The 15,726-nt window shown below is 41.4% G+C and overlaps 1 protein-coding gene across 2 annotated transcripts in view; it reads left to right on the forward strand.

The window, feature by feature from the left end:
* The first annotated feature begins 1,035 nt into the window (after positions 1-1,035).
* Epc2 (enhancer of polycomb homolog 2) overlaps positions 1,036-15,726 on the forward strand; it is a 101,193-nt gene continuing 86,502 nt past the window's right edge. The window contains exon 1 of one of the 2 annotated variants that reach the window (XM_006498011.3): positions 1,036-2,239. In XM_006498011.3, the coding sequence (XP_006498074.1) occupies positions 2,087-2,239 (153 nt within the window). In that variant the 5' untranslated portion in view covers positions 1,036-2,086. The remainder of the gene's footprint in view (positions 2,240-15,726) is intronic. The other variant, NM_172663.4, reaches the window with a different exon arrangement.

The following is a 15,726-nucleotide window of genomic DNA, read 5'->3' on the forward strand; positions in this document are numbered from 1 at the left end:
CACAATGTCCACACTTCTTTTTCTGAGTGTAACATTAGGCAGAGAGACTGGAAAGAAGCTACCGTCTCTGAGCCTGAGAAGGGGTGAGAATCCAGATAAAAGGCCCCAATGACTCATTTTTTCAAACACTGTTCCCCCTGATTTTCAGACTAGTACTCAATAATGACCCCCCCAGCCCCCCTTCTGAGAACTTCTTGTTCTTCCTTACAAAGGATTGGAACTACGCCAGAGGGTAACACTCACAACAGCACAGGCTCACAACCATGTGAAAGGTGTTGCTTACAAGAATTGAGCCACAGTCTGTTTGCATTGTTACCAGTAACAAGTGGACATAAAACAAAGCCACTGAATAACATCCCAAAGTGTCCCCGGACAGACTGGTTAGATTATTTTGTGTTACCAGGAAGTCAATATTCACCATTCAGCTTTCAAAGGAAAAGCTGGAGACAAGGGGGAGGGGGGGAGAGGGAGGGAAAAAAAAGCAGGGAGAGAAGAAAATAGAGAAAAATAATGGGTGGCAATGAAGAGAGATAGATGGTTTTGCTATATTAAGACATGACAAAGAAACCCGTTTTTATTGTTGGACTTTAGCAAACCATCTACCCTTTTATGAGCTAGGTAGGGTATTTTTCAATGATTAGAAAATGGTAAAACTGTTGCACAGTGAGGCAATTTGCTTAGAAACATGTACTGCTTAAAGACTAAGAAACTGCAACAAAGGTTTGTATCAATAGTGACTAGTATTTAATTGAGTCAATTTGATTCCTTTTTGCAGAGCTTTTGCAAACCACTTCTGGCCAAAACTATGTCTAATTTCTTTGACCTGTCACAGCAACTGACTATAGATGTCATGTGGTAATTAACTTTCCATCACTCTTTTGTGTGGTCTGTATCATTTTCTTCAAGAATTTACTTTTTTTTTTTTTTTTTTTTTGGCCCATCATCTTTGCAGCTGCCCTTTCAAGTAGTTACGACTCTTGTTACTAATTATCCAGCAGTTTAGTTGTAACACAGTAACACGCAAACTAATTGGAGTCCGGAACTTTATTAAACTCTTTTTGAGTCGTCACTGTAACCAGTGTTTTCACATACTTTGGTTAGAGATTTCAAGAAATGCCAACCATCAAACTAAGAAAGTTTGGATGACAGGTGCAAGTCCGCTTGTTGCCGCGTCCAGCAACTATTTCAAGTAGCAGTCTCCAACTACTGACCCTCCTGTCTACCCGAGCATCCTCTCGGCGGTGCCTAACTCTGGAGAGCTCCTCTGGACAGGGACTGCCCAAGTTCTCAGGGCGCGAGACGCAGCAGGGCTGTGCCTCTCGGCGTGGGCAGACGCAGCGGACTTGTCGGACCTCCCCGGGGATGCGCAAACCCGAGGCGCGAAACCAGCCAGCAGGCGCCGGGGCGAGCAGAGCTGTCCAAGTGCAGACTCGAGGGGCGGCCGGTGGCCCGGGGGCGGAGGCCTCCTGTCCCCCCGAGGCGAGCGGTCCTAGGCACTGAGCCTTCCCGAGGGAGCCCCGCGCGGAGCGAGTCGGCGGCGGAGGCACCGAGGCGCCCGCTCCGGAGCCGGGGACCGAGCGCACCTGGCACCTGCCGCCCCGCCTGCGTGCCGAGCGTCCCGCCGAGGAGGGCCACCGGGACTCGGCTCGCTCTCGCCGGCTGGGCTGGCCGCGCCTCGCCGCGGAGAGAGTGGGTGGGCAGGCAGGGGAGGGAAAGGAAGGAGGGAGGGAGGGAGGGAGGGAGAGGGCGACGCGCGTCCCCGAGGCGGGGGCGCGCTCTCGCGCGGGCTGCCGGGATCGCTCGCCGCCGCTGTGGTAATGTCCGCCATGTTGGCCATGGCGCAGGGAGCGGATCGGGCGGGCGAGCGGCGGATCTAGAGTGTGGAAGCGGCCGCGGGCGGCGGGGGGCTGTTCTGGGGCGGGGTGGGCGCCCATGCTGGGGCCGGGGGCACTGCGGAGGAGGAGGAGGAGCGGGCCGGCCGCGCTGCACTGAGGAAGGAGGTGGAGGAGGCGGCGGGAGTGCTCCCCCCCCCTCCCCGCCCGCCCCGCCGCCGCCGCCCGGGCTGTTCCTGTAAGGCGGGGAGACAATGAGTAAACTCTCCTTCCGAGCGCGGGCGCTGGACGCCGCCAAACCGCTGCCCATCTACCGCGGCAAGGACATGCCTGATCTCAACGACTGCGTCTCCATCAACCGGGCCGTGCCCCAGATGCCCACCGGGATGGAGAAGGAGGAGGAATCGGTAGGGACTCGAGTGTTTATTACCCCCCCCTTCCCTCCTCCCCCCTCCCCTTTGTCAGCCGGGCCTCGCCATTCACAGAGCGCTTCTACGCTCGCTGGAGGGCGCCGCTGCCGCTGCGCGCTCCGGACCCTACGCCGGCGGAGTAGCGTAAACCCGTCGGCCGGCGCAGCGCCCGCCCGCGGCCGCCATGTTGTTGCGTCCCAGTGTTGTGATTAGCTCTCGGCGCCGCTTACGCTGCCGTAAGGGGGCCCTGCCGTAAGCAGCGGCCGGGAATGGCGCAGGGATGCGCCGGCCCGCACTTGGCGTACAGCCTCTGTTTACCTCGTAGACATCTCGCCGGGAGCGGGGTTAATGGGTCGAGAAAGGGTCCTTGGGCTAAGGCGCTATTTTCGTTGCGTTTTAAAATTTGTGCGTGCACGAAATTGCCTTTGAAACAAACGATCTCGGGAAAGTAGAGCTCTTTCAAAACATGCATCTTCCTGCTAGTGGGGTGATGGGTGATGGTTTGCGCTGCCCGCTAGAGGTGCCGCGGGAGTAGGCGATGCATCCCTGCGGCCGGGCAGCGACCCCCGGTCCGGACTCTGCGTTAGCGAGTCCTCTGATCTGCACGCCGGCTTCGCCTGCCGGGCTGGCCCCTCCTCGGTTGTGCGGAATTAGGACGGAGCCCGAATGCTTGAAACTGGCCTCCAGGCCCGCGCTTCCCGTGCAGCGAGCGTCCGGGGAAGTTGCATGCGGGATGGCTGTTTACAACTTGAGGGCTCAGAGCGTCCGCATTGACAGTTGCGTTTTTGACCAGATGTTAAAATTTGGACAAAATGCTGTTTCCTTCTTCCCGGGGGTTAAGTTATACCCAAGACTGAATTTCCTCCGATTTGACAGTGTTTACGACTCTGGAGTGTTGTTACTTGTGTGCGGAGTTCATAGTAACTGCACCCTGAAGAATTTCTTCAATGAACCTTCAGTCCCGCCTTATTGTCAACCACGGGTGTGTGTGGATTGGCTCCCTAGCTTCTGTTACTGTCAAAAGAAAGCTGGAGGTTTCTGTGATTGGCTTTCTCTTTTGACTATTAATATTGCAGGAAATGCCTTTAAGCATTTGATTGGCTGCTCGAATTCTGACCTCACTGTGTTGGTGCTTTGACTTAATCACATTTCTTTTTGGTGTTTGATTACCTGATTTAACATTTTCAGTAGAATATTAAATAAGACCTCTTTTTAAACCTTCAGGAAATTAAAACTCAGCTTTTATGCCTAAGATTCAGATAGTACCGAATCGTGTTTGAGAAGTTTGCTTATGAGGTTATTGACTTGATTTTGAGCTACCTTCTGGCAGTCTCCGATAGATGATCTAGAAACTGCGTTTGGTAGCGTGGTACTGTCTTTGCTGATCACGTCTTTCTCTTAGCCATTTCCTTCGGACGTGTGTTTTTACGTCGTTTTACTTCCTTATGTTTGCTATCTTTTGCCTAAGGTCTGCCAGTTGAAAAATCAGATGATCATTTAATCAATCTGTCATTTCTTCTTGAATGTTGTATAGTGGTAGTTACTGTTTATACTATCTCCTGTTTAGATCTAAGATACTGTACTAAGAATTTTAAATAAATGTGATATAAATTTTTTAAAATTACTTTTGTGAGTTATAAGTATAGGCCTTTTTTGATACTCAGGATATTTTTGTTTTGTCTTGTTTTGTTTTTTTTTTTTTTTTTTTTTTGGTTTTTCGAGACAGGGTTTCTCTGTGTAGCCCTGGCTGCCCTGGAGCTCACTTTGTAGACCAGGCTGGCCTCGAACTCAGAAATCCGCCTGCCTCTGCCTCCCGAGTGCTGGGATTAAAGGCGTGCACCACCACGCCCGGCTGTTTTGTTTTTTAAAACATAGCTACACCTGAAATACTATTTTTTTTGTCCTGTGTTAATTAACTATTATAACTATGGGCAGATTTCTGTGAGAGATCTTCATTCAAGCACATGAATCATGATTTAGCATTCACACATGCATATAATATACATACATACATGAACCTACATATATCCATGGTCAGTGTTTTTTAAGACAAGAACCCTGCTTTGTAGCCACACTGGTCTTAGACTCACTGTCTTCCTGCATCCACTTCCCATGAAATTGTAGCTGTGCCCAGAACACCTTTTATCTTACTTTCAAAGAAAACAGGTCTGACTTGAATTTCCCCCATTACTATTTCTTGATTTCTGTCACTGGTGTTTTAATTGATATTTTTGAGTGAAATATATTGAGTCTTAAATATCTTTTCAGAATTAACCAAGACACTGATGTTTTCCTGATTTCTGATAGAATATAGTTTTGTAAAAACATGACAAGTGTTATGTTATTTACATAAATGAGATAGTGGGATATTAGTTATTGAGATGCATTGGATATCAAAGTTATGTAAAAGCTAGTGTGCAGAAGTATTCTTAGTTTTTTCAAGAAAATATATATCTTGATTTCATGGGGCTTAGAATGAGGTAAAGATTATGTACAGTATCAGGAAAGTTAGCAAAAATTAGGGCCTTAAGGTAACATGGCAGACATCAGAGTACATCAGAAAAAGTAAAATGCCAGTGTAGTTGCGATGAGAGAAAACTTTCTGACGTATAGAGTAGGCTGCCTGCAGAAAGAGAATTTTGAGTTTTCTTTTAAACCGTTACATTGTGTGAACTAGTGCACACTTGTCAGGGTGCTCCTTTGAGGGTAGGGATAGCTTCATTGTATCAGTTCTCTTTTTTTGTTAGTTTGTGTTTTCAGAAGGGTTCTCTGCCTGACCCAGGCTGTCCTGGAGCTTGCTTTGTAGATCAAGCAGGCCTTGAACTCACAGAGACCCGCCTGCCTCTGTCTCCACCACCTGGCTGCATCAGTTATTTTTCCACCTTTATGTAGGATCTGGGGATCAAAGGCAGATCAAAAGCTTATAGAACAAGTGTCTTTACCCAGTTGCCATCTTGCTCACCCCAATTTTGAGCTTTCAAGCTTGGTTGTACATTATATGTTGATGCAATATTTGAGTGTAAGGTATTTAAAGCAAGGTCTATGACTGTTAAATAGACAAAAGGAAGGTTCTTCCAGATTCCTTATCATTTATTCATAACCCTCTGCTACTGATCCAAACTCCAGGCAGAGATGGTGCTGGTCTATCCTAACTTTATTAGTTCTTTTAGCTTTTTCTTTTTTGGATATGCAAGCTTTTTTTAACTTTCTTTTTTTAACATTTCCTATCTGAATGCTTCTATCTTAAATTCTGTTTAAAATATAGTAGAAATTCTGTAAATGTTTGGTAAGTGATCGAAGAAGAACGGGGTGGAGATTAAGTTGAACAAAGCAGAAAACTATACAGTGGCTTTGTGTGTTAGGCCCAGGGATGATAGAGTAGTCTGGAAGAAAGATTTTTCAGGTGTGGGTCTGGAGTCAGTTTTTCTAGTTCTGATCATTAGGTGGCCTTTTATTGATTGAAGTTCCCTCCCTACCTTATCCGAGCCTCAGGATGTTTTTGTTATGTAACTTCCAGAGTGTGTTGAGCATGTATCTCATCTTTGTTAAGTTCAGCAGAGGGGTTAGAGTTCATATTATAGCAGGTGTGAATGTCTCATTTCTAGAGGGCAGAAATGGCACTGTAGAAATTAAACTCGTCCAACATGACCTGTCTAAAATAAAATACAGTAGAGTCAACAATTGAACTGAGATACTATGTCTGACTTTAGGATTCTGAGCCTTACCTTTGTATTGCTTCATCTATTAAATTAGTGACTTGAGGCAGATGGTATTATTAAAGAAACTGAATTCCTTTTGTATATACATTCCTTTTAAATGTAAAGGAATGCTTTATCTGTGGTATAAGTTTATCATTTGTGTCAGGCTCTGAAAATGATGCCCTGTCTTACATTTTACAGTTAAGATGATTTTGTTGGTTTCAAGCAGCAGAAAACGAATCTGGCTACTTTAAGGAGCTCTGAGAATTTTCCCAGAGACAAGTCCAGGAACCATGGCAGCGATAGGCCCTTTAGTGGCAAGTGGCATCAATATCACTGATAACTAATTATCTTTAAGGAGCTCTGAATAATACTGGTTAAGTGTACATGTTCCTAGTTGAGGCTCTCTCCCTCTCCCCACCCCCCAGGTCATATATGTTTTGCATTCTTAGACATGCCAGTATTTATAAGATCCTATCAATTTGTTGGAGGGTGAATTGTGTATTTAGAAAAGATAAATTGGCATGAAGTAAGCATTCAGGTATTTCTATCTTTTAATTAAAATTTTCAATTGCAGTTATTTAGTGTGTGAGGTGTTTGGGCACGTGTGTGCATATGCATGCAAAATCTGGCATGTGTGGATGTCAGAGGACACTTTTTGAGGCTGTGTGACTTCTGGGAGTTGAACTCAAGATCGTTAGGCTTAGCAGCAACCACCTTCACCCCTTAGTTATTTCACTAGCCCTACTATTTTTATCACTGCTACATTTTTCTTAGTTTGAAATTTCAGATTCTTGGATGTGGAGTGTGATTTCTGTGAGGCTTGCATGAAGTTTCTGTCTTTAAGCCTGGTAGTTAGAGAGGTGGTCTACTTCTCGGCAGGAAGTTGACCAGACAGTTACTGCTTTGTGTATGGAACAGTTAGGTAGATACACTTTTTTAAAATCCATGGTTTGAACTGTAGTGAATTTGTGTACTTAGTTTTACAAACCATGAATTTGAAAGGGGTTTAATGAGATTAGAATAAAAGAATGTCCAAAAGTGTTTAAAGAAAGCAAATCCTTCATAGTTTGCAGAATTGTATAGGTTTCTGTGTCTTCAAAGAGCTTGTTTAGCCCTCTTGGTCCTTCATTTCCTCGTTTCTGAGATAGAATTGGACTGACCTTTAGGTGAGTTTTGCCTGCGAAAAGGACCTGCATAGCGCACTTCCACTCTGTCTAACAGTCCAGACGTGACTAGGTGACGAGAACAAATATGGCACTGGCTGTTGGGATGCTCCTGTAAAGATTGAATTCTGCAGTTCTCGTGGCCATTTATTGTTTTGCCATGGGGTATTTTTTGTATGAGAATTGATTATATTTATCCATTGTCTGATACCTTTTTGTTCTTATAAAGGGATAGAGCAGTCTAGTCTATATTTTGGCTGTTTCTTTAGCTTTGACTTTCTTGCACTATCTTACTGCTATTACTCATTGCTGTTAATTGTTTTATTCAGCTTTCTTGTGTCTATTGGATTTGTGTGTAAAACTGTATGAGTATGAATGTTGTATATGAAAGGAGAGAATGAGTATACATTTTCCCAGCTAGACTATAATGGGCATAACAACGTTACTATGTTTGTTTAATTTAATACCTAACACAAGCAGGATATCGACTAGGAACTTACTTTTTACTTTAAATGATGGAAGGTTTATAATATTGGCATTAACTGTGCTCACAGCTACTTGGTTAACGTTGACTGCATGTATCCCTGCATTTCACTTCAAGTAGAGTGGGAATGAAGAAAGGATAGTGAATGGTAGGGCCAGCAGAGGAGGGATGGCTGATAAGAATACATCACTAAGGAGACCAATACAGACAGCAGAAGGTCTCTTATTATTATTAGACTTGTCTTAAAGTGGCGCAAGCCTTTAATCCCAGCAGTTGGGAGGCAGAGGCAGGCGGATATCTGAGTTCGAGGCCAGCCTGGTCTACAGAGTGAGTTCCAGGACAGCCAGGGCTATACAGAGAAACCCTGTCTCGAAAAAAAACAAAAACAAAACAACAACAACAAAAAAAGTTACTCTTTGATTATGTGCCTTGCCTGAACTGTATAAATGGAATAAATTTTACGACTCCAAATTTGCTTAACTCACCATTCAGTACTGTTCTTTGTGGAGTTAGTAAATGGTAGTCACTGTCAGATTTTCCTCAGCAGCATTTCCTTTAGTTATCTATTTTTTAGGTCTCTTTTTCCCTTAAGCGAGTGTAGTGTTGAAATCAGATAGATGGCTGCATTGTGAGAGTTAGCCTGTCATTTTTACTTGTCAGTGCATCTCCTCACCACTGCCCTCCTTGGCCAAAGGGCGTAAAGCTTTTGTTAACCAAGAATCTCACTAGTGGTAGTTAATAGTACTGTTAATTGGACAAAATAACCTTGGCCTTTGCCTCTTCCCATGGAGAAAGGAAGTGATAACCATCTCAAAAGGTCATTTTTGTTAAGATTTATTTATTTTTATTAAATGTGCATGTATTTAAGTAAACTGGGTACATGCCTCGTGCCCCCAAAGACCAGAAGAGTGTGTCTGATGCTCTGTACCTGGAGTTACAGATGGTAGTGACTTGCCATGTGGGTGCTAGAAACCCAGCCCCACTCCATCCTAAGAACAGCAGGTGCTCTTAGCTACTGAGCCATCTCATCAGCCTCTCAACGCATAGTTTTAAAATTAAAGAGCTCATTTTTGGCAAGATTTGAATCAGCCTTAAATGCCATTTGATAACAACTATTATTGATGAACAATTTTCAGTGATACAGAGTAAAGGAATGGGAAGAATAAAATATGAAGTATCCCCAAAACATTCTTTCATAGTTCCCCATTTTTTCTTTATCTTGCCAGTTGAAAATATATTTATTTTTAAAAGCTTTAGTTTGAATGCACTAGCAAGTTAATATGCATTTTCTGTTTTGTGGCAGAATAATTAACAGTCAAATTAACTTAAAAGTTAAAATTACTGGCAAGAAGAACAAAACTTTTAGCTACTTTTGAAGCAGTAATTGGTTTTTAAAGTATTAGTTAGACAAATACTATTGTATTTGTTTTTCACAGTTAATTTTATTTTAAAGATTGGATAAATGCATAGTCCTGAGAGAAGTGTGATGACAGCCTCTTCAGGGGTTGGTATACACAAGAAGAGTGGACGAAGACTGTCTGGTATACCAGTGAGCTTCAGGGTTAACACATTTAGAAAACAAAGTGATTGGTGAGTGTAGCCATGCCACATGTTTTATTTTTGTAATATTTTAGCTGGAACATTATTAGCAATTCAATCTGCAGTGAACGATAACAGGACTATTGCAGGCAAAATGAGAAATGTTTATATCTGCCCCTGCTCATTAATTTCTGGTAGCATTTCTAGTTTGGATAATTAGGAAATGACTCCTCTCTCAGTTTCTAAATGGAGGGTGTAACACTTGATGTGAGAACCTTTATCTAGGGATTCTCAGCTTTTTTGAGTTATGGCTTCTCTTGGCAGTCTGTTAATACTTTAACATGCAAAATCAGAGAAAGTCCACAGAGGTGGCTCATGCCTTTTAATTTCAGCACTTGGGAGGCAAAGGCAGGTGGGTCTCTTTGAGTTCAAGGCTAGCCTGGTCTACAGAGTGAGTTCCTGGCCAGAGCTACACAGTGAAACCCTGTCTGAGAGGAAAAAAAAAATCAGAGAAAAGTGGTATTAGAAAACAGTTAAAACGATATTACCTTTAAAACAAGGTGCAGAGTTTGATCTGATTATGTTAAATTTGAAGTAGTGATGAATATAAACAATATTTTGATACGTAACATTGTAACATGACGTGAAAAGATTTATGATTTCTGCTAGTATTGCTAGTACACTTCCTACTATTGACTGCATTGGTAAATCCGAAGGAAATGTTAAATTTGCTTGCGGTTAGGGAAATTAAAAGATGACTATTTCTCAGCCATTCTGTGGATCCTTCAATTCTTTTCTGTGAATATTTTGGGGATCCGTGATTCCTGAGGAAAAAGGTTTATGAAAAGATGTCATAAGAAGCATCGCTGCTTGCTTGTTATGTAGGAGATACATTGATTGTTACTTACTTTATGATAAAGGATGGTGACTGATTTCCCTAAAGACTGAGAGTAGAACTGTTCCTGTATAGTACTTAGGCTGGGGGAAGATAGACTACAGTAGGCCATGTGAGATAGCTTAGCCACTTAGCAGGACTTGTCATGGCTTCCATAATACCCCCCCCCCCAGTAGTGTAAATGGCTTAGATCAGTAATTTTCAAATGTTAACATATGTCAGATTATTTGGAAGGTTTATTAAAACAGGCATTTGGGGTTGCAGTCCCAGTGTCTCAATCAGTAGGTCTAGTATGGGGCTTAAGAATTTTTATTTTTAAGAAATTTCCAAGTGTATCAGGTACTTATCTTCCTGCTGTGACAAAATAATTTACAAAAATAACCTATGAAGGGAAGGGTTGAGTTTTGATTCATGATTTAAGAGGAGATGGAGTCTATTCTGGTAGCAGAGACGGCAGCCAGCAGGAGTGAGGTGGCTGGTTCCATTATGACTGTAGCCAGGAAGCACAGAGGAGTTCTAATGTTCAAGTATGGCTCCCCTTTTTTTCATGGGATAGTGTAGCCCATATTCAGGGTGGGAACTTCTCTACTCAGACCTTTCTGAAAATGTGTAGACAAATTCATAGGTATGTTTTCATTGTGATGCTAAATCCAGTCAAGTTGACAATGAAGATTGACTATCAATGTAAGATCTTAATGCCATTTGTCTAGGGACCCAAATTTGAGATCAGGATAGACTGTCCCCTCCCCTCTCCTTCATCTCCCTCACCTTCCCCCATTTCTTTTTTCCTATTTTTTCTCTTTTATTCATATGCATGTGTCTACATATACCAAATATGTAGAGGTGCCCCAAAAGGCCAGAAGATTTATTATATCTTCTGGAGCTAGAATTACAGGCAGTTGTGAGCCACCCATCATGAGTTCTGGAAACCAAACTCAGGGCCTCAGCAGGAGCAGTATGGCAGTATGTGGTAACAGGTGAGCCATCTTTCCACCCACCCACCTTCCTTCCTTCCTTCCTTCCTTCCTTCCTTCCTTCCTTCCTTCCTTCCTCCTTCCTCTGTGTGTGTGTATATTTGTGTATGTATATGTATATATGTATATACACATATACTTCTTTATTCTCTATAGTTTCTTTATCAGTGTTTTATGGTTCTTACTGGAGAGGTGCTTTTCTTTCATTACATATTCAGTCATTCATATTTCATTACATATTCAGTTCTATATATACATTTAGTTTTGTGCCCACCCCAACCCCCTTTGGTCGCTGTTGTAGATGGCTAGATGGCACTGATTTTGTCATTCTAATACTTTAGGAATTGATTGGTGTATTGCTATGCTATTCATTTTGTTTTGTTGACTTTATTCTGCAATTTTGATACATTCTAGTTTTTGGTGGAGCTGGTTTTTCCTGGGTATAGATCATGCCATCTGCACAGTGACAGTTAGATGCTCTTTACTTCTTTTTCTTGGTTGATTAGTCTGGGAAGAACAGCTAGTATTGTGTTGATTAAAAGTGGGCAATTTTGTCTTGTTCAAATCTTGGTGTGAAAGCATTAAACGTTTTCTCATTCCTTATAATGATAGGTGTTGGCTTATTTTAGGTAACCATTATATATTGCTATCCGTTCCTTTTGTGTAAAAGTATCTTTTATTCACCAGCTGTAATTGTCATCTCTGAAACTTACTGCTGAATAAACTCACATTTCTAGGTTTTTTTTTTTTTTCGAGACAGGGTTTCCACCTGCCTCTGCCTCCCAAGCGCTGGGATTAAAGGCGTGCACCACCACTGCCCAACACTGCCCGGCACGATTCTAGTTCTTTATGAGCTCTGGCTGGCTGGTTCAATTCAGCTGTTCTGGCTCAAACTCCTCTCCAAGCTGACTGATTCAAACTGTCTTCTCTCGACTTCTGACTGAATTGCTCTGCTTGGCCTCAAACTAACTCTAGCAATCTGTTCTCATCTTCTGGCTCCTTCTCATTCTCTGGCTTTTTCTGTTTTCACCTGTGTCAGCTTGTTCTCTCTGTAACCTGTTTGTAAAAACTGAACTCTATGAACTAAAATGCCACCAACTGAACTGCCATACTCAACTCTATTGCACTGCCACTCAGTTGACTCCGTGTCTACCACCCTACCTACCTTCACCTAAGCTTTCCTATGTCTAGAACTTGCTCTGTACCAGTCTGGCCTTGAATTTAGAGATCTGCTTACCTTGTCTCCTGGGATTAAAAATTCATCTGTATTCTAGACAGAGTAGCCATGTTGCTGAATTAAAATTCCTCTACACTCTTGAGTTTTCTTAAATGCCTTGTTCTGTTGAATTGATCATATGGTTTAATAACCTTTATTTTGTTTTTGATGGCATATCACTTTTATTAACTTCTACATTGTGTACTATAGGTGTGGAGTTTTCCACTTGTGGTATCCTTTTGGATTTCCAGATTAGATTTGTGCATCCTGTAACTACTTCTCTATCATAACAATATTAAATAGGTGAAAAGATGTCAGAAAAGTATGAAAATGAAACAAAGATCCCTAAATCTCAGATACCTTCAGAAGTCCATGGTTGGCTTTTGAGGTGAATGTACTGCTTGCTGTCTTTGCCTTTTTTCTGTACAAGTATCCTTTAGTAGTACTCAATTAAAAACTAAGACACCACACCTGAGAACGTGCCAGACAGAGAGCATGGTCACCGTGTAGGAGACGGGCTCACAGCCCAAGAGGGCTCCTTGACTGGGTCCAGGGCAACAAAGGTGGAATATAGAATTTAGTGTAATAACTCGGGAATATTGGAGGGAGGCGGATTAGCCACGTGGAGGTTAAGAAATGGCTCAGCTGTTGAGCTGTTTTAGGCATATCAAAATATGAATGTTTTGCATGTGTCTTTCATTTGGGAGCCCAGAACATTAGTGTGGGTAGTGAGGAACGCAACGCATCACCGGCGGAATCAACTAAGTATTTAGTTGGGTACTACTATAGTATCCTATATATGACTATGAGAGAAAGGAACAGACACTTTGTTTTGGTTTTTACCTATTTCTGTTAGATTGAAAATTTGAGAAATGAATCTCTTTGGTTGAGTCTGTGTGGTCTTGTCACTAAAGCCTAGGACATAGATGATGTAGAAACAAGACAGCTTGTAGTTGGGTCATTGCTGTAACCTGAGCTTGGAATGAATAGTGGTACTCAGAAACAAAGGAACTAAAATGTTCATGTTCATTATGAACTCATGTTCATTAAACCCCTATGGGCTCTGTGGCACTGGTGTAGCCAGGTGGTGGTTTAAAGATGACTCTACTATTAGTCAGTTATATTTTGACAAAATACTGACATGCAGCCAGTAAGTTCAGTTCTTAATAAAAATATTTCCGTTATATAATTGAAGTTAAAAGGTCTCTCCCTTTGGTTATTAACTACTTTAATCTTTACTATGGAATTTGTATGATTTCTTCTAGTATATGCTATTGTTTGTTTGTACTGTCAAACCCAAGGTTTTGTTTATGCTAGGCCTAGTTCTTTACCACTGAGTCACATCCCAACCTCCTAAAAGTTATAGCAAGCTTCCTTCATCCAAATAGATATCCAGTTGTTCAAAGAACAAATACGGTTATCTTTTCTCCAAAGTTTCCTAGGTATTAGGGCCTTTTGAATGTCTTAAGACATGGTTCTGGGCTGCCATATATCAGTCTTCTGCAGTTGGGGTTAGAGTTGTGTGCCAGCACTTCTCTCTCGCGCCTAACTTCTAACTTTGTCTTTGGCTACATTGAGCAGAATGTTTACTGCCTTATTTGTTAATTGTTTTATAATTTCATCATTATGTTCTATCAGTTATTTCATCTCTTATTCACTGTTGCCTCTCTCGCTACTCTGCTTTCTCAGAGATTTCCTAGGTGCCATTGAATTTTTTCATGTGAACTTTTATAATTATTTTGCCAAAAATCCAGAAAATAATGGTGTGTTTGTTAGGATTCCCCATACATTGGTAAATCGACTTATAGAGAATTGATATATTTATAGATTCTCTGATTTGCTGAAGTCTGCTTATCTTTGAGGAATGCTTTTCTTAATGATATTTTGTTTTTTTGTTGAGCTTATTTATAGAAGTTTTATGTGGTTTTTATTGTAAATGCCATTTCAATATTTCCTTCCATTGTTATAAAAACTGTTAATTTTTTTTTTTTACTTTCAAAACTGTTTATTCTGATTATATGTATACATATGAGTACCTGCATATGTATGTGCACCCTGTGTGGGCCTAGTGCCCTTAGAAACTAGAGAAGGGCATTCCCTGGAATGACAGTTACAGACATTTATGAGCCACCTGATATGGGTGTTGTCTCCAGGAGTAACAAGCGCTTTTAATCACTGATCCATCTCTTTAGCCCAAGCTATTGATTTCTATATGTTAATTTCATACTCTACAACGTTACTAAGTTATGTAATTGTGCTAGGTGTATCAATTCCCTTGGGTTGTTGAGTTAGATCTCTGCCTATGAATAGGGATTGTTTACTTATGCTTCTCAAACACTAGCCGCCAAATATTGTTTTTCTTTTAATTCTCTACAAAAGATCTTAGACATCTTGACCAAATATGGCCACGCCAAAGCTTCTGTAATTCATTTTTCTAAGTTACTGAGAGATAGAATATGATTGGCTCATTCAGGTTACATATCAAGTCTGGTTTAGTTTACTGACTTTGGGTAACATGAGGCGATTGATTAAAACAACTTGGTTGATGGCTATTCAGTCTGTGACAGAGAACAGGAATGTAAAGAATGGGACAAATACCTGCAAAGATATCGACTGCAATTTTTATATTTTATAATACAAAGTTCATAGCTATTGATATTAATTACAGTTTGACTGTCCAGACTGTGGTTTCTCTTCTGATAAGTGGCGTCAGACACCTGGGTCATCACTGTCTAGTGTTTAGTGGTAACTTAGAACTAAGATTCTAAATGACCCTCAGAGTCAACCACCTACAATTCTCAATCCCTTAAAAGACAAAGTTCTTACATTCTGCATACTTGACACACTATACATATTATGTTATGTAATTGGGTAGTGTTCGTGTTTGTGTACACCTGGAAAACCATTTCCATAGTCAGGATAGTGGACATAAATGTTCTGCACTCTACTACCTAGGGTTTTAAATAAGCAACAGTCTTCCTTAATTGGAGATTAATGATAATACTTCCTAGAATTTTGTATAAATAGAACATGATATACTTTTAACCCTCTCTAGCTTATTGTTACTCAATTATTTTTAAGATATATATATATATACATATATATGTATATATATATAGTAACATTTATCAGTAGTTCATCCCTTGTTGGGTGTGGCCTTACAAACCTATAATAACAATACTCAGGAGACAGAGGCAGGAAGATCATCACAAATTTGTAGTTACAGACCTGCCAATGATACATAGTGAGGCAACTGTTTTTAAAAAGTCTTCTCACTTCTGAAGGGAAGCTTCATCCTTTTTGATTGCTGAATAGTATTCCTTTCATAGCTGTTGTACAGCAGCTCTTTACCTGCTAGGTGACATTTGGTTGTTAACAAATAAAGTTACTGTGAGAATGACTTAGTAACCATGTGCTTAAAGTGGAATGGCTTCAGGTGATGGTAGTTTTATGTCAAGTGTGGACTTTGTAAGACAACTGTCAAGCTGCTTTTCATAGAGGTTCTACCATAA

This window comes from Mus musculus, chromosome 2 (assembly GCF_000001635.26).
Source record: "Mus musculus strain C57BL/6J chromosome 2, GRCm38.p6 C57BL/6J".
In the NCBI taxonomy this organism is placed as follows: Eukaryota; Metazoa; Chordata; class Mammalia; order Rodentia; family Muridae; genus Mus; species Mus musculus.